Here is a 19,419-nt window from a genome sequence, read left to right as displayed (position 1 = left end):
AGAACAAATTTGTATTCGGACACTTTCTGAGAAGAAATGAGCCGCCCACCCCCCCAAATAAACATGTCACAAGCGAGACGTGCAGTCTGCCAAGATGTGGTGAGGACATCTGACAGTCTGGCTACTCCCTCGCCCTGCACTGCGGCATTCACAGTGTTCACTTGCACTCAGTTAGGAGCACCTCATCAACTATGGGAAAGTGTATTCAATGTTTGGGCAATGATGAGATCTGGGACTGTCCTTGGAAAGGGAATTGAGGGTTCTAGTTGTACAGTTTATTGAGCCATGTAGTGTGCTATTATCTTATTCTACGCAATATGTACCCTCTGAGGGTGGGCATGTGGGGACGGCTACGCAATTCACTGTTCTCTTTTGTGTCCACCCCATGGTAGCAACAACAAAATTGCAAGAGTTAGCATATTAATGTGGAACATTCGTGGTATTTGCGCGGCGCAGATAAGACATGCAGTGCAACAATATATTAGAAGGAGAGACACTCAGATTGCGCTGTTGCAGGAGACTCGCACTGAATGCAAGGGGTGCGAGGGGGGGGTAGATACCTGGTTGCAAAAGTGCTGGGAGGGTCAATATTACTTCACTACGTACTCAGGGTTCGGCCCGGAGTCCCTTTCCGTTATAAGACAGCAAAGATAGACCCAGAGGGCAGTTACGCTTTAACTGAAGGACAATTAGGTTGTAGACCGGTCCTGTTGGGGAGCTTATACTCTCCAAATGTACTACTGCACTGCTGGTGATCGCTCCACCCAGACTCTAGATGACTTGCCCTCCCATGATTTGCATGTGAAGCTAGACCGGATACTCTGTGACATGACCACATGACTACTGGCTGTGGGGATGGAGTACTTGGGAAAGACCTTCTATGATCATAACCCCTTACAGTTTCAGTTAGAGTTGGGGGGTGCCAAGGCCACCGGTCCCCACATGGTGATTACAGCCCACTATGCCAGAAGACCAGGTCTTCCGAGATGCAACCAGAAAGAAGTTATAACATTACTGAACAGAGAATTGGGGCACTGCCTCCTTCAAACAAAGACTGGGAGGCACTAAAGGTGGTCCTCAGGGATCATTGCACCCGTTCTGTGATAGGGGCCGCAGCAGATCTGCAGAAGAACTTACTGAGCATTGAAGCGTCATTGGCGCTTTAGAGATAGCAGCCCAAGTCAACCATACGAGGCACGGCGAACTGACTAAGGTAGTATGCACAGTTAATAGAACGGCAAAGTTGCTTAGACCGTGAGCGTACCAAGCAAAGGTGCATACAGAGGGGGACAAGTCAGGTCGTCTACTGGCATGGAACCTAAGCAGCGCTAAACCAATTACACCCACCACTATGATTAGGATAACCCCGACACAAGTAGTCACAAACCAAATGGATATCCAAAGCATTCACTACCTACTACCAATCCCTTTATGACTCTCCTTTCACTGATCGTCAGCTGGCTATACCACCCTTTTTTGGCACAGTTACACTAACTTCCATCGAGCCCATGGACAGAGAGGAGCCAACCACACTGCAGGAAATCTGGGAGACTTTACAGGGGCTGCCACGCATAATTTATTTAGTTATAAAGTTTTATATAGCGCGAACTTGACCCAGAAGGGTATCAGAGCGCTTTAAATTTAGTATTGTTGTGTTAAAATTTATATCAGATACAATAGCATAGTAAGATACAGTACACAAACAATGTATCAAGAATTCATAAGAGGGAGGAGAGGAAGGAGTAATAGCAGGGAGACGAGGAGGAACTGTGCCCAATGTCCGGCTGGGTAGGTGACGGTCAAGGGGGAAACCAAGGACAATCTCCTCATTAGCTGTCTAGCAACTCCATTGGTCATCAGCCATGTTGCTCAGGTCTCAGCGTTCAGGGAAACCAGTTTTTAGTTTATTTGATTTGGGAAGGTTATATAGCGCTGTCTAGACCACCCGGAGGTATCATCACGCTTAACCAGAGGATCGTTGCATTACAGGGTACATCAAAAAGGATTAAATAGCGCTGGCTAGACCCGGAGGTATCAGAGCGCCACAACAGAGGAACATTGTGTTACAAATTACATCAGTTACAATAGCGTAGTAAGGTACAGTAAATAAACAATGAGGTTGAGAGAATTTGTAGGAAAGGAGGGGAAGAAGGAGCCACAACAGCGAGACGAGGAAGAACTGTGTCCAATGTCAGGCTGGGTAGGTGACGGTCGAGGGGGAAATCAGGGCCAATCTCCTCATTAGTTGTCTAGCAACTCCACTGGTTATCAGTCATGTTGCTCAGGTCTCAACGTTCGGTAAAAACAGATTTGAAAAGATACATAGGCTATGAGTGTTGAGGTAAAAGAAAGAGGTGGGGGAGGGAGTAAAAACAAGTCAGAGAGAGAGAGAGAGCTGGGGCTACCATATAGGCCGATGGGGGATGTGATCAAGGTCTGGTCGGAGTCCGGTAATAGGGAAAACTGTGGCAGCCATCTTGGGGTCAGGCAAGGGATTCTGACCTTGGAGTTAGAGACATCCAGTAACCATTTGCTGGTGACTCTCAAAGTGCAGGGGGGGCCCACCACATATATGTTCAATTCAATTGGCCCTATCAACTTGCTGGAGCTATATGATGTAAGGTGCCCTAGTGATGTGGAGATCGGGTGCCACTCCTCCCCAGGTGCAGTTCTGTACCTGTAAGAGAGGCTCCAGTGCCCATACGAGTCATGGCGCCTGCCGCGGGCGCCAGGTTGAAGTCAGGCAATCGCTGAATTTACTGACTCTCAGGTGGTTGCAATGCTGTGCCGTCCGGGCCGCGAGGGGACCCCATCCAGCAAGGTGTGGTGCCCTCCGCCTCTATCAGGTGACCGCCTCTCCTCCGCTGAGCCTCAATCTTCCTCGACGGATCGCTTCGCGCCCCCAGGAAATAGCGCCCATCGCATCTGCTGCCCAGCGCCGCAATCACTCAGTAGGTCGCCACAAGCAGGGGGTCCCAGCAGGCTTCGAGGCACGGTCCGTGTCCAGGAGCCGCGCCGCCAGACCCACGAAGTCCACTCCACACCTCCGGTCCCGCACCGCCGGCAGCTACGGGCGGATCTCTGGCAGAAACGGCAGCCTCTTGTCTGACCCTCTAACGCTTGTCCACCAGCGCTCCATAACTTCATCATACGCGCTGCAGAAAAGACCGGAACAGTCTCTACCTCAATACAGGTGCACTTCCACTCATTTAATGTCCTTAGGTTGGTGGTGTCGATAAGTAGACTTAATATGACAACGGAGCCGTTTTGGCTCTCGTCCACACCATTCTGGCTTATCAAACGATATAATTTAACAATGTCCACCTAGATACTGGAATGAGTGGGAGGGTCCATGGGCAGAATTATGGTGAAAACACGTCACTCATTAGGTTGCTTACCCTCCTCCACTACCTGGTTCTCGTCACAGAATCATAACATCAGATACATCAAATTGCAAGTATTAACCAACAATAACAGTGGAGCCTATTCATGCTTGGCAGACATGGAGGTGCTGTTACCCAATATATCCCACTTGGGTTTCACCCCAAATAGTATTCTAGACAACAATGCTTAAAAAATGTGAAAAGATTAGATCAGGCACCAACTCTCCTGATCGGTATTTTTCAGATTCAACAAAAAAAAGCTGGTCTCGTCCGAGCGAATTGGAAGAAGAAAGGATATTTGAAGAGGGTATTTTTAGACTCATTTTAAGCATTTTGGTTAATAAATATATCCGAAGGCTATCACTGTTACTATGGTCACTATATAAAATTACAGTAAGATCTCATGGAGGCTGTCTTGCTCAAATCCAATCCTACTTGTGGTAGTAGATTTGGAACTTTTCCTTTGGACGATAAGCATTATTGGTCTACGAGGAGTCTGTTCTTTGAACAGCCATAATAGGGAGCAGACTACATTGAAGTAACACAAGAAAGAACCAACAAAGAAATTAAAACATTTTCAATAAGAAATCATCCACATCTTAATTTCATTGGAGGCAATAGACACTGTATGCCCCGTTCCTCTCCCAAAGGAAAATTTGTTTCTAAGCTATAAATGAGACATTCAAAACTTTCCTGATAGCCAGGGCAGTGGAATATTTGAAAGAGGCCACCACTGTAATCTTCTCTTGCAATGTATATATGTAGGCTGTGGGGTTTTAGGTTTAAACCTATAATAACTGATAAAACCCCACTGAAAGAAAAATAGCCCTCACCGGTGAAAACATATAAACACTGAAAAAACACCTGCACAACCACAAACTAAATGCCATTCAAAGAAAGGAAAAAGAAAGTGAAAGAGTCATTTTGTTCTTACTGAAGGGGTCAATAAAATGTAACTTTGTTATACAAGCTAGCAGTAAGAAAGACTGGCTAACATTATTCTGCTTGAGTTTTGTTCTTTAGGGATGCCACTAAAATAATGTTTCTTCTTCCTTTTACTTTTTTCAGTTTTATGGCCTTTGGTCTAAAGATGCAGGGTTTAGTTTCACGTTTTACGTTTAGTTTATTTATTTTATAAACTGTAGAGAATCAGGACATATCAAACTCACATTTGATATTTTGGCTGCATTTGATTCTTTTACTGATAGGTAAAAGGGCTAGTTTCATAAAAATCTTTCCTAATATGTGTCATCACATTTGCCCACAGAGAATGGGTAATACCCCTTAATACATCAGACCATAGTTTCTAGTGGGTCAGTATTGATAGTAGGTGAGTTGCCAATACCTCAGGCTTTAAACATTAAATTCAAGGTATAGTGACAAGTATATATATATATCACCGAACATCTGGTATAGTAGTGAAAACGTGACACCAGACTTTTGGAAAACATGGAACGCAGTGTCACTTGTTATGCTCTGCTAAAAAGGTTCTTTCTAAGTTCAACAAAGATTGGCGTGATATTGTTTGTATTTGTAGTGATTCAGCTACGTATATAAAAAATGTGTGTGATGACCTGTATAATTGATACCCGAGCTGAAGTGATTCCCTGTAGGAGATCCTTGCCACTTGTTAGATTGTATGCTGGAAGCATCTTTACAATCTTCAGAGTTAATGAGGGATGCTATTGACTTTTTAGTCCATTCTGGTGCACTGTTTTCTTATACCCAGGAACTAAAACGCAAATATTTATCATTTTGTGCTTTATGTGGCATCAAAGAAAGAATCATCCCAAATGTGCCGCTTAGCTGACGGTTCTCAGCCCAAGGGGCTATAAATGCTGAGAGGGCCTTTTCATAGAAGTTTACATGGGAAGGAAAGCGTGAGCACACATGACCAAAGACTCAGTGAAGAAGTATTGTATGGTGTACTACAATAAGATTAATTTCCTAAAATCTCTTTGGACCTCATATACACTATACGTACACTGTCTATATACCATGTTCTTTCAGTGCAGAAAGCAAGCAATGATAAAAGCTAAACGTTCCATAAACACCGGAAAAACACTTTTTCTGTTGATTTTAGTGGCGTGAAAATGTGTAACCACTGATAACAACTGTTTTTTAAGATATTTAAAACACTGAAAAAACCCCACCAGAATTTACCAAAAATAGAAACTGAAAACAGGACAGCCTATATATATGCAATGTATATACCACAACAGTTGCAGGAATAGCTTTTCTTACCCGCTCTATATTTCCCCTGAGTTTAGTTCCTGCTACCAATAATGGGCTACTTTCACCAACTTGATGTGCTATAAGTTGGATGTTCATACTCCTGTTTATGCTCAAGTTGGTTCAGCATTTTCTATAGGTATTTTTTCAGATGCAACAAAAAAAAAGTTTGTCTCGTCCGAGCGAATTGGAAGAAGAAATGATATTTGAAGAGGGTATTTTTAGACTCATTTTAAGCATTTTTGTTAATAAATATATCCGAAGGCTATCACTGTCACTATGGTCACTATATAAAATTACAGAAAGATCCCATGGAGGCTGTCTTGCTCAAATCCAATCCTACTTGTGGTAGTAGGTTTGGAACCTCTGAAGTAAGACAAGACAGAACCAACAAAGAAATTAAAACACATTCAATAAGAAATCATCCACATCTTAATTTCATTGGAGGTCATAAACACTATTTGCCCCTTTCCTCTCCCAAGGGAAAATTAATGAATTATACCAACTTTTAACAATATAATGAGCATGACAACGTTTCAAAAAGAACGAACCTGCAGAAGTAACCAAAGAGGATTGCTCAAATATAATAACAGACCCATAAACACACCTTTCATCGTCTCCTATTTGAAACAATGTTATCTTCACAGAACCCCTTGACTCCCAGACCCCAATCGATATCTATAAGGCGTGTGAGCATCTGTTGGCTCCAAAGCTACCAGAAGGCCGGATCCAGCCATCACTGAGGGAATCTTGGTATCTCTCCCAAACCCGGAAAAAGACCACTCGGAACTATCCTTGTAACACCCATTATATATGCTCTGGTTGGATAAGATTTTAGTACACTTACAGCGGGTCTACTAAATTAGCATATACCAAGGCTGGTACACCCTGACCAGAACAGTTTAGTCCCACGAAGATCTACCACTCTCAATATCCAGAGCTTACATAGAGCGATGGAGCTCTCTCTGGTGCAGTGGCCCTTTTGAAACAGTGGACTGGGGTTATCTGTTCTTGATTCTGACCTCGTTTGGAAACACGGGAGGACTGCGGAAGTTCATTCACCTGCTATACTCCAAGCCCATCGCCAGAGTGAAGATTAGCCAATGCATTTCCTCACCATTTCATGTGAGCAGAGGAATGCAGCAGGGCTGACAGCTGTCCCCACTGCTCTTCGCCCTGGCTATGGAGCCCCTCGCGCAGAGTACGACAAAGAGGACAGGCTTGGGACATCCCACTACATGGGGAGACCCATGTTGTCTTGCTGTATGGGGATGACGTGTTAATTTAGATCTGTGAAATCCTGGAAGGAACAGCAGACAATCAGTACATCTTACAAGAATTCCAAGCTGCCACAGGTTTGGGAGTGAGTTGGGACCAAATCCTGCTTGTTCCAACTACATCCCAATTATCCTCAACAGCAACTAATGGTGGACCTGCAGCCTTTACTGCGGGAGCCCCACACATTATGATATCTGGGTATATGGGTATACAAGTTTACCATGAGACACAGGACCTCACAGATGGCAATCTCACCAAAGCCATCACATCTCTTTCCGTCCCAAATGGCGTTTTGAAGCAAAAATGGTGATGTTCCTCCGCCTTCTCTACTATTTTCACAACCTTCCGGTACATATCCCTAGATCAACATTTCACACAGTGCATTCAGCCCTGGGGAGCTTCATCTGGAAGAAGGGGAGGCACCACGTTGAACTCCATAAGTTATAATTACCCATAGACAAAGGGGGTCTAGCAGCCCAAACTTTGAGCACTATTTCTTAGCGACACAGCTACACTGTCCTGTGCGCTGGTTGGCGGGATGGCTTACAGAGGAACTGGGACTCCCTATTTCTACACATATGCAACATATGGTCCGGCAGACCAGGTAGCCTGTGACAGCTTTCATCACAGCCTGCGACTTATGCTGCCAATCCCTCAGTATTCTCCCGATACCCCAATAGGCTCCATCACAGTTTTAGCGACTTGATAGGAAGGGAAAGGGAAGCCTCAGGAGGGAGCACATTGGGGGCCCTGTTTCAAGATGGCACACTTCTGCCCTTTCACAAACTCCAGGAGGAAAACGAACTCCTGGCGGGTCACTTCCTAGCACATGGCCACCTGTTAACTGAATGAGATCGACTATTGCACACCACAGACACAGGGCCAGAAAAGCACCCACTGATACAGGCACTCCACATCATGGATGGTGGTCGTTGACTTATCACATGGCTTTTCCGTGCCCTGGCACACCCCATGCATGAACCATTGTCTGTGACTCGTAGGGGCTTGGAGGTTGACCGGCGGTGCATTAATGAAGGAAGAATGGTCGAGGGCGCTTATATATCCAAGGCAACAGTCATGGAACGTTAAGTTCTAGTATATCCATCAGAACATCCTGCACAATCAATCAAGCTTGTGCAGCGTGGCTACTCACCCATGAGGGTCTCAAGGTACTGGGGGCAGGAGGGCTGCCAGTCGGACTTGGCAGAGGATCATTCAAAGATCCAGTTCTTGGGGTCCCTTCTTGAATCGGGTCAGTGACCCCATCTCAAGCCAGCAACTCTCCACCAGATGTTTGAGTCCCCTGCCAATTGTCCTGGGTGCCATCACACAGGGGCAGACAAGGCATATATGTTCTGGAGCTGTCCAGAGGCTGTAGCATTATGGGCTGGTAATTTCATTAGCAGAGGTGACCGGCCACACCAATGTATGCACGATAGAGACTTCTTTATTGGGGTTATTTTAGTGCTTGAAAACGGCAAAGCCGTAAATCGTTTCCTTGATTTAATTTGTGGCATTGCTTATGGTCCGTAGGCTTATTGTGCACAGAAAAGCCCAGATATTGCCAGATGTTGTCCACTGGTGTGTGGTGACGCAGTGGCATTGAAGCGAGAGGAGGCCCGCAGATTACACAAGATCCCTATTGTAGCAGACTGGGAGGTGCTGTTACTGGACTTACAAACTAATAAAGAGGAGCTTAATGGCTGAGCCCCTGCTCAGACCGGCACATGGTCTCGGGCTCTTCATGCTCGGAGTGGTACGACCCTTCTTCTCCTTCTCTCTCGCATCAGACGTCCTCCAATCCCTCCACTGAGACTATAGTGCACCCCCCTCATATGCTTATGCATATGCCAATTATCGTTTTGCACATCTTAATACTGAATTGTATGCCTCTCTCGCGTTGTATGTTGTAACGTTAGAGTGAAATAGAAATATCAGGAGTAATTAGTGCATGTTCAGAGAAAAATCAGTCTGTATCGCCCGCGACTGCCCCCGCAAATGGTCCAAAATTTGGGACCATTGGAACACCTATAGGGGGGATATCTGTAGCCTGCCCGTGGAATTGATTGTGATGTTGCCTCCACCCCATGGCGTCCATTATATAGATGTATTTGTTGATGATCACTGTTTGTTCTCAATATCAGCATGATTGTTAATAAAAAAAGATTTATATTAAAAAATAGAAATGTCAGGAGTAGATGGAAAACACACCAAGCATTCAGAGAAACTAAAAATGTGAGGACAGCACTGAATGACCTGTTATCTACTATTTAAATATTCAGAAAAAGGACCATCGGCTCCTGTCAGTAATATTGCGTCGTATTGCAAGTATAAGGCATGGGAAGAGTACACTGCCTCTGTAATTGGCATAAAGATACTGATGTGATATCCATGTGTATGACAATGTTGAAACTCAATAAATTGGTTAAAAAAACAGTGACTTTAATCTGAACGTCATCACACCTTCAGTAAAAGCAACAATTTCAACTTTTAATTTACACCTTACTAAAATGATAAACATTCCCACACTTGCCACAGATTTGAGCTAAGACTAGACACAGCTTTGAATGGGCAAAATGCACGGATAATCCACATTTAAAGCGTAAATCCTGAGCACCTTCGTTCTGGACTTGGTTTGGTCCGATACTGTTGTTCAGCTGTTACTTGTGAGCAGCCAGCTGCACCTTGCCTGCTCCCCTGTGACCCACTGCCTTCTTACAAGTCTAAAGTCTTTTTTTGCATTTCCTTGGCGTATCATCTTGCCACCAACCGGTCGTTAAATCAGATGCAAAACAAAACCTTCAAATTCACTACTCATGGTTATCACTAAGTGCTGTGACAAAAGCGAAAAACAGGATTTGTTCTTGGGATAAAAGCAGTGTTCGTATACTACTAAATATTTCTGTCTCTCGAAAAACTTTTGTATTGTTTGAGAATTAGAAATTCATCTAATTATACTTTACCTTTTGCTCCATAAGGTGGTAGCGGAATAAATACCTTTAGTCCTTGAACAATAACACAGTATATTTTCCCGGATGGATCTATATTTAAACCATCAATGTCAGCTAAATCCGAATTGAAGACTCTAAATCAATTGCTTCATTTCTTCGGAGGACTGCCGGGACATTCCACAAAAGATAAAGGAGGTGTGACGCAGTAAGTGTTGGAAGACCCCAACCAAAAAATACATAAGGTTGCAAAACTGAAATAGTATGATAATACAGTTTCAAAATGGCCAAATACAGTAATGTCTTCAAATTACATTGAGAACTTCTTTCTGTACATGAGGTGTGCTAATCTCAGACTACCAGCTGAGGGCCTTCAATTCAAAAATGAATTTCCAGTATGAATTGTGACAGCTTGAGGTGCAAGTACCATGCGGTTCAGATTGTGTCCTGGGAAGAGAAAATTGCAATGCCATCCTAAAGTCACTCACTACTCAATGGCACACTTGAGCTGTCCTTTGATTAAGTGCAATGTCTTCCAATGCTGTGCACGTCACAGCCTGGAGAACTCACAAACGGAGGCTCTACGTTTAGTTCTTTTGAAACATGTGATCTAACATGATGTGGCAGTTGAGCAGGGTGCCATTTACAGCCAATGGCTGCAGGCCGCTGTCTGGCTGCTAAGGATGCTGGCTGACAACGCAGAGTGGTGAAAAAGACAGAGGCAGATGCGGGTCGACCAAGTGTGAGATAACTCACCTGCGGGCGTAGAACTGGGGCAATAACTGACATGTGAGGAAGATTAGTGAGCTGGAGCTCCGACTGCAAGTGCATGCTCCCTTTGGGCAGATAACTTGCACCGCAGATGAAGGGTTAGTGCAAGCTGAAAATGTTGGAGAGGCATGGTCACAATGGTTGTGAAAGACACTAAAAGGGATTGAAGATATGGGCCCATATGTACCAATACATTTTCCAATCAACATAAAATGGGGACAATCCTTAGATACATCAGGCCCATCATTCTCAGACGGGGCAATGATGCAAATGGCGCGCTCACCTCCTTAATCAACACATCCGCTGAGGCAGGGATATCCAGATACCGGGATTCGGTTCCTGACTCAAACTCTAGTTATGTTGTGCTGGCCCCCTCTACATTCGAACTCACCAAACTGGGAGAAGGGGTCAGAAGCCAGGTGAAGCAGAAACAAGGAAGTTTAACAGGGGCACAGAAGGAAGATTACACCCTGTCTCCACAACCTGACAGTCCAACTGACAATATGGAATCTGGTTAACACCTACCGAGTGGCGATACGGTATGCTATGACAAAGGAAAAGTGCTATAGACAAAACATAGACGGCAGTAGCAAAGGCTACACAAAAAAACAAGTTAAGCATTCTTGGCCTAAACAATATGCAACCAGGCAGTATTGCCCTAGACTGAAAGATGTTAATGCCAGAGAATCAGGCATCACAAATCTTATTTAGCGACAGGCCAGGGACCACTGATTGCAGCTAGTCCATTAATGCCGGAGAAAGTCATTCATATAGGAAGTTTAACACAAGCCTTAAATCATGAATCATAGAAGGGGTTCCTCTGAAGATTGACATTTTAATATTGCTGTGTTTTTTTCATATAAAGTAATAAACTGCAAGAAATCTAGCTGATAACGCGGTAAGGCCTGCCCAATTTGCTAAACCTTGGGGTGGGAAAAAATCAAAACCATCAGCCAATGTTTAAAAAGGCAGGAATATAAGACGTTTCCAGTTACCATGGAAGATGGAAGTAACGCAGAGATGCCAGAAAGTTACTTTTAATTTCAACATGGTTTAACAATAACTTTCTGGAACATTAAATATTTAAAGATTAAAAATCCATGCAGGTTCAGTGATGAAAACTTAAAGGATTTTGAAAACCTCCTTAAGGTAGTCAACAGAGAAGCAGTGAAGCCCTTCAGTACTAGAAAATACGCTCTTCTATATTCTGTAAAGACCCAAACACAAACAAATATGGTAATGGAGGTGGTCGGTAGAATTCACTTAACTATTTAAACATTTTATTTTCATAGTAAAAAAACAACTGTTGTAAGGGTAAGTTACATATAATAGAGCATCAGGAAAAATAAAAACATGCACTAAATAGAATTAAAATGCCACACAAGCAAATACATCTAATAAATAGCTAAAGAATGCAATAAATAGAATAGAAATGTCATACCCAATAAACAGCTGTAAAATACAATTAATAGATTTAAAAAGGACCAGCAAGCCAGAATATGAAGTAAGTGGCAGCACTAATTCGTAAAAGATGTAAGTAAACAAATACATCCTATAACATATCCATCACAAATGTGTAGCTCGCAAAAAAATGCAGTAAATTGGTTAAAAGAAGCAAGCAAGTAAATACGTCTTATGAATAGGTAGATGTTTTTGTGCATATGTGCACAAACAACACTTATTAAAGTATGGAAACTAGCTGTAGGTGTCCCAAACTTGAATAATGGCTATTGTGTTAAAAGACATTGGCAGGCCTGGGCGCACACACACCTAGTAGGCGCCAGGATACCCTCGCGGGTGATCGTGCGCTTTACAAATACACATACCTGACAAAATGGAGTCTGAAAAAATCCTGTCAAAATGCAAATCTGGTACCAGTTGAGACCTTGAATGACTAACTGTGTAAACTGTTCTTTATACAATGACAGAAGGGCAAATAAACATCAGTAATAAACTGGTAAAAGCTATGATTGGCCCCAGTTAAAAAATGTTAACAAAGAGAGAAAAATAAAAACTACTCTGACAAACTAGTACTAAATAGGTGTGAAATGATAAGCACTGTCAAAGAAAAGTAGCGCTCAAAGTAAGAACAGAGCATTGAAGATTAGAACAAACCTGCTGAAGTCACAGAATAATTCCAAGCCTTACAAAAGGAAACTGCTAGAAGCTGGGTGGCAGTGATATCTTAATCAGAACAAGGAAAATCTATGAACTTTATAACACGCAAGAGACCATAATATTAGGAGTCTTCCCTTAAGGCTTACATATACATAGATGATTGCGCAGATAAGGATTTCTGGCAAGTAGGAAAAACAGTAGACAGCGGCCTGGAAAAAACATCTGGATAAGTGTACGACAGGGACTGGGTAAGCATGGTGCAACTATTGAGGGAAACATATCAGAAGACCAGTTCACAGTCACTTTTAGTCAAAAAGGTTCCAGACCTAAAAAGATGCTAGAAAAGCAAGCCAGGCTTAAAAAACTGAAAATCTTATAAATGAAGCTCAATTACATTTAACAGTCCCGCATTAACTATTTCAAAGCTATGATGCTAGCAAATGTTATCTCCAAAAACGCATTAAATACATTCTGCATTATCCCATTATTTCCTTCATTCTAGGATTAACAGCCTGATCATTTCAATCTAAAAGGGTCAGACATGTAAAGTCCGCTCACACCATCCTAAAATCTAAAGCAACAGACAGTAAGCTCTTCTTCCAGGTTCTACTATGATATTTGACCAAATGGCTTGAAGACGAAAACATGTTGACACCAACTCAAGGGATCTAGAGGGCCAGAGTATTTGAAGAGTTAGTAAAGCCCTTCTACAAAGACTTGCATATCATTTTGTCTCATCTCAAGAGTTTCACTTCTTGGCTCACTGAATTCTTTTCAGTTACATGCCCAAATAAAAGTTAATATTATATATAGAGCCAGGTGTATCGAACATGTTGGGCCTGTTTGCGTTACACATGGATAAAGAATTTACTAGTGTCATGATTTAAAAAATGAGCAGAGGTGAGTTACAAAATTACAATGAGCAATCAGTAACATGCTTCCGATAAATCTAATTTCGTTCTCAATCGCAGAACGGTTTAAAAACCTTATTTGAAACGCCTCAGGTTCCATTTCGCCTAAAAGGAGTACCAGACTAAGTTGCCACAAAATGAACATTTTGGAGTTTTGATTACACTCTGCTACAATAGCTAAATCCAAAACATCTTATTTGGGGCAAAGAAGATTATAGGATGGGGTCACCTCATCTCCATACCAGGCAGAATCAAGGAGGGCATTATCACTCTGATCATATGTCTATCAGTGGTCTGGTGGAGAGAAGAACGCTTCATCATATTTCGCAAGCCATCTGTGGAGGACTCTTTCAGCAACCAATTACTGCTGAGTGCTGGGTAGGAAGCGGCTGTGGACTGGCTAGGAAATCTAAGGTGAGCAAAAAATGCATACATTCTGGGCCAAGTGGGGAACTGTGAAAGCGCTTCCTGACCTCATCAGTCGAGTACGGCCAGGCAGCTGTGTTGGTACTTCAGCTAAATGAGAATGGTCAAAAATATATATAGGCCCTGCGCTGAACTCCCCACGTCCGCCCGGTCGTGACTGACAGGGAGTTGGTCGCAGGGCCAAGCCTATGGCCATGCCCTGCAATCCATAAAGCATATGGGGATGTGGACATGGGCCTCCCTACCTGGGCAAATTTTGGCCCCAGGGAACTCATCCTATGGGGCCCAGCCATATTCTCCTGGGGCCCATCCCGTCAAAAATGAAGGGGAGAGGACATATATGCCCTCCCCAAGTCAATTTTGCCCTGCGGACCCCATCTCCTGGGGCTCTGTGCCATTTTAAATTGGGAGGGGGCAGCACCCACATCCGTCCCTGGGCCAATATCCCCCCGAGAATCCCCTCCCCAGTGCCCACCCAGTCAATGTTCGATTCCTGGTCCCACCGAGGGGGTCTTAGTGTCTACTGGTTGGGTGCCCCCAATGCCCGAGGTCCCAGGCAGCTTTCCGCCTCCAGCGGGAGTCTGCATTACTCCTGCACGCAAGGAACAGCCAAAAAAGCTGCTTTGTATGTGCAGGAACAATTTTTAGGTCTCTAGTCAAGACAGTGCATGCGCTGTCTGAAAGAGACATGTTGTATATACTTTGAGGGCTTCAGCCTGCCCCTAGGCTTTTCCTAATCATTTTCCCCATTGTCCATGGCATGCATGGTTATGCCTCTTCCTGTGTTTAGCCCTCCCCAAGAGCATGGACTGATTACTACTATCCATCCACTCATCCTATTTAATGACCATTTTAGGAACTTTTTTTCTTTGTTCAACCTCAAGAACGGTTGTGTTTTCCCCTGCTCCAAGCGAAGTGCCAATTCTGTAAACAGACTTGTAAATCATGTTCTTGTCTCACTTCTTGTCCCATCCCTCAATCACCTTTCTCCCGTAGTTGCTTTCTCTATCCTGTGACCCAATGTCAGCTTGCGCTGTGCTTCTCCGCCCATCGTGAAATTGCTTGCATCAACTCCGCATATTTTCCTATCCCGTCCCCCAACCACCCTCCTCCCGCTGTCACTTACTCCCTCCCGTGCCTCTGTGGCTCCTTACCCTGTACTTCTCCGACCGTAATGGAAACGTCCTGTAATTTATGTTCTTATCTTGTTTATCAAGCCACAGCATGTTTTTTAAATTACAAGGAGAGCACTCGCAGGGAGAGAGCGAGAAAGTAAAAAATCCCCTCCTTGGTCTCCATTGCTTTGCAACGTCATGTGACCGCTTCGTTTAAGTTGCCCTTCACTCATTCATTCATTCTCACCTCCCTCCCCACCCCTGAGATATTTACAAAAACAGGAACATATCATAAAAGGGCCAACTTTTACTAATAAAACAGACTGCAGGAAGGTCTTGTTTCAATTCACTGGATGATCATTGTAAAGCGTCACATACCACCAATAGCGCTCCTAGGTACTGAAGTGCATCTGTATAGCAAGCGTTTTGTGGTTTACAGTACTTCAGCAATCCCCTCCATGGTCTCGATTGCCTTGCAAGGTCACAGCTGAAGTGACTGACGTACTAGTTTTGAAAATTCTGCGAAGATTCAACAAATGGCATCAAAGTTATTAGCAAAAAAAAAAGCGTTATCTATGAAAACTAGGTCCTAACTAGAACTACCTACTGGCGACCACCAGTAGGATATATATATATATATATATTACTATTATAAAGGAAGAACTTTGAACCTTTGAGGCGGGTAAACTCGGGACCCACAGCGCCAATCCACACACCCGATACATCGTTGTAATCGTCAGGGTGTGCAGATGGACATAGGCTATATAAACATAATAAATATACGTTATTTAAAAAATTTACAGAAAAAAAAAAAGTCCCTTGGAAGAAGCGCCGGCCGCGACATGCGTGCCCGACGTGAGGAGCGCGGGCAGAAGCGGCGTCCAGGAGCGTGGAGGAGGACCGGCAGACATGGCGCGGGGAGGAGCGGTGAGGAGCGGCAGACAGGCGGTGAGGAGCGGCGGACAGGCAGTGAGGAGCGGCGGACAGGCGGGGAGGAGCAGTGAGCGGCGGATGAGGTAGGTTATTTATTTAGGAGCGGTGAGCGGCGGCAAAATTAAGCAAAAATGAAAATCGTGAGCAAGAGGAAACAAACAGAGCATTACAAAAGTGAGCCAAACGGTGCATTACTGGAGGAAAAAGTTATGTGTGCAGGTTACAAAAGCGTACATCGTGAGCAAGAGGAAGCAAATGGAGCATTACAAAAGTGAGCCAAACGGTGCATTACAGGAGGAAAAAGTTACGTGTGCAGGTTACAAAAGCGTAGAAAGTAAACAGAGGTATAGGAGGAAAAAGTGACGTGTGCAGGTAGCAAGAGGAAGCAAACGGAGCATTAAAAAAGTGAGCCAAACGGTGCATTACAGGAGGAAAAAGTTACGTGTGCAGGTTACAAAAGTGTACAAAGTAAACAGAGGTATAATAATGCAATATATGGAGGAAGGCTCCGGGGGACCCACGGACAACGTCGGGGCGGGCGGGGGCCCTGAAGCCTAATTGCTCCCGGACAACGTCGGGACGGGCTGCTAGTATATATATATATATATATATATATATATATATATATATATATACATACACACACACACACACATACACACACACACATTAAATTCTGCATAGGACAAAGTCAACACTTACCAAGTCTTAACGAAAATTCATAAAATCGCTTCAGCCTCACAACAAGTGGACACACTGAATTCCATGCTTTTTCTTGCAGGTGAATATCACTTGGATTTTGAATTGCCTGCACAATAAGAAATGAGTGGCATTTAGTAATACAGACTACAGTAAAAAAAAAAAAAAAAAGAAGATTATATATCAAATTGTACTTCTTGTGTGTAGCATACAAGACACCCATAGAGGTGCACACAGACGTGCTTAATTCTAAAAACTATATATTTTTCAATTATATTTATGAATGAATCTATCAATAGCTTTAACACTGGCAGACAGTATCAGGTGTTCACTTGGGCTAAAATCTGTACAAAGGGTTTAAACTCTTAAACAAAGAAAGGAAAAGGGGGAGTAGTAGGAGAGTACACTAGCACAGGCAGAAAGGTACCGCCTTCAAAATGAAAACAATCCCATGAAAATATATTAGAAGTGAGCCAAATCATTATGATTGATATATCAGACAACATTTAGGATACTAACGCAGCTTAGATCTCTATAGACCTGATATACAACTCAGTTCTAGCAATTTTAAATAGGTGTACCAATACCTTTGCTGGTGTAAGTCAGTGAATTAAGAGGGCTCAACTTCCTTAAGCATAAATAATTTACGCATTCTTAAGTTTTCTCTTATGTTATAGTTCTAAAGTCCCCAAAGGTGTTTCAGGGGAGTGGCTAAGGAACTGCCCACACAAATGGTGAACTTGACATACACACACTTAAGTTACATTTGGAAGATCTAAATGCATTTGCAGAAAGTATGGAAAAGAGCACCAATCATCCCAAATGTTACATGAGACATCAAGCAAGAAAAGATATCTTAGGGAAAAATATTTTTATTGCGAGAAGAAAGGTTTACCAAGGCTGGTGTATGGGACAAAACTAAGGGAGGGGAGCAAGATGGCAGACACTTGATTTGGCCATGCACGTCTCTCTGCTCTGGTGTCAGGAGGTAACCACAGGAGATAATGTTGTGGCAAGATGCTCGACACTGAGGGGAATAAGGCGGCTGCGAGACTGAGGCAAGGCCGCATCAGTTGGACCGACACAGGGGAGATGTAGCACCAATGGTACTGGTAGTCAATGAGCGATACTTTCCCTAGCTCTGGAGAGCACCCAGGCGCCTGGCAGACCGGACTCTAGGATGCCAGGAATCTCAGCATGAGAGCTGATAATCAGTGTGGCTCGTTCGGGGTCGCAGGCTCCAAGTAAGGATGGAGCCAAAACTGGTAAAGCCAGCACATCCATGTGATGGTGCAACAGAAGCCCCCAAGACTGGAAATGAGGTAATAGCTGTAGCCAAGACAATGGGCGCCACCTACGCGGAGGAGGAGGGAGTGGGAGATTTAAATGCAGCCAACTGTATAGAGGCAATTGATCTGAACTAAGCAGTGGAGATGGCTGGACTCATGAAAGATAGGAAGGCAGTGATGGGTGTATGAAGACCTGGCCACAATTGGACAAGGAGGCAGGCCAGAAACACTGTCCTTGTAAAGGTATGTGTGGTGAAATGGTTTCCAAACGTCCGACGAAATTGGAGAACATTTCATTCTCAGCGTTCGTGGCTAGAGACACTTGCTCTTCTGTGGGCCTAAGGACTGGCAGCATTCAGTATACTATTAAGGACATGAAAAGCTAATATGATCCGACAGCAGGCAGAACAGAGTGAGGAACAGAAAAACTTTCAGCTACTATATTTCTGACTGTGACCAGCATTAAGTCCGCCACAAACCCGGCAGTAAAGTTGGCTGTGCGGGGGCCAGCAATAGCATCCGAGAGGCTAGGTACAAGCCAGGGATAACAAAGCATAGAGAGAGCCGGGTGATGGCAGAGATGGACCCTCCAAGGATACTATATTAGTTCAACAAGATATGGTAGATAAGGAGCTGGTGCTTCATGACTATTGCTGAATTAAAGGTCAGTGGCAATAATGTGCAGGCTTAAGCCACAAGGGGAACAGTTACTGAGGCTGGTTCACTTACTTTTATCAGGCTCAGAGATCTTGACATTTACAACAAGAAGCTTTAGAGGGAAAATTATTGCCAGATCACCCTCCACCCATCAATTATTTCAACACAAAAATCTGGCTTTAGAGGGCAAGCTACGTATTCAAACATAGGACTGGTGTTGGGGGGGGGGGGTATCCACCTTAACCAAACAGCTGTTTCCACATGTACACAGTCTAATTCAATCCTAACTGCCCAATCTAATTAATCCTAACACTCTAACCCTTAGTTAACAGCACCTCCGTTGCCTCGAATTTACCGTGTTCATGCGACTGTCGGGCGTTATCTCGTATGAATACGCCAGGACGAGAATGCCAGACGGTCGCATGAACGAGGTAAATTCGAGGTAAATTCGAGGCAACGGAGGTGCTGTTAACTAAGGGTTAGAGTGTATGGAATACACACCCTTTGGCATGGTGGGATCTGGTACATGGGAAGTGGTGGTGTGGCACACCTTGAAGTTTAGAGCGTAATCCGATGGGTAAAACGAAAAAAGATTTTTATTACTTTTTTGGGCGCCTCAAGAATGTCTTATTCTCTACCAGCCGGAAGAGATGCAAACA

General features: G+C 43.8%; 1 protein-coding gene across 8 annotated transcripts in view; it reads right to left on the bottom strand.

The window, feature by feature from the left end:
* The window catches only part of CYRIA (CYFIP related Rac1 interactor A), a 339,563-nt gene that overhangs the window by 88,773 nt on the left and 231,371 nt on the right, over positions 1-19,419 (bottom strand). For all 8 annotated transcript variants that reach the window (XM_078647768.1, XM_078647767.1, XM_078647763.1 and 5 more), the window contains one exon: positions 16,818-16,923. In XM_078647768.1, coding sequence (XP_078503894.1) covers positions 16,818-16,923 — 106 coding nt within the window. The remainder of the gene's footprint in view (positions 1-16,817; positions 16,924-19,419) is intronic.

This window comes from Lissotriton helveticus, chromosome 6 (genome assembly GCF_964261635.1).
Source record: "Lissotriton helveticus chromosome 6, aLisHel1.1, whole genome shotgun sequence".
Lineage (NCBI taxonomy): Eukaryota > Metazoa > Chordata > Amphibia > Caudata > Salamandridae > Lissotriton > Lissotriton helveticus.
Note: the sequence above shows the minus strand (reverse complement) of the source record. Positions and strands in the feature narration are given on the sequence as shown.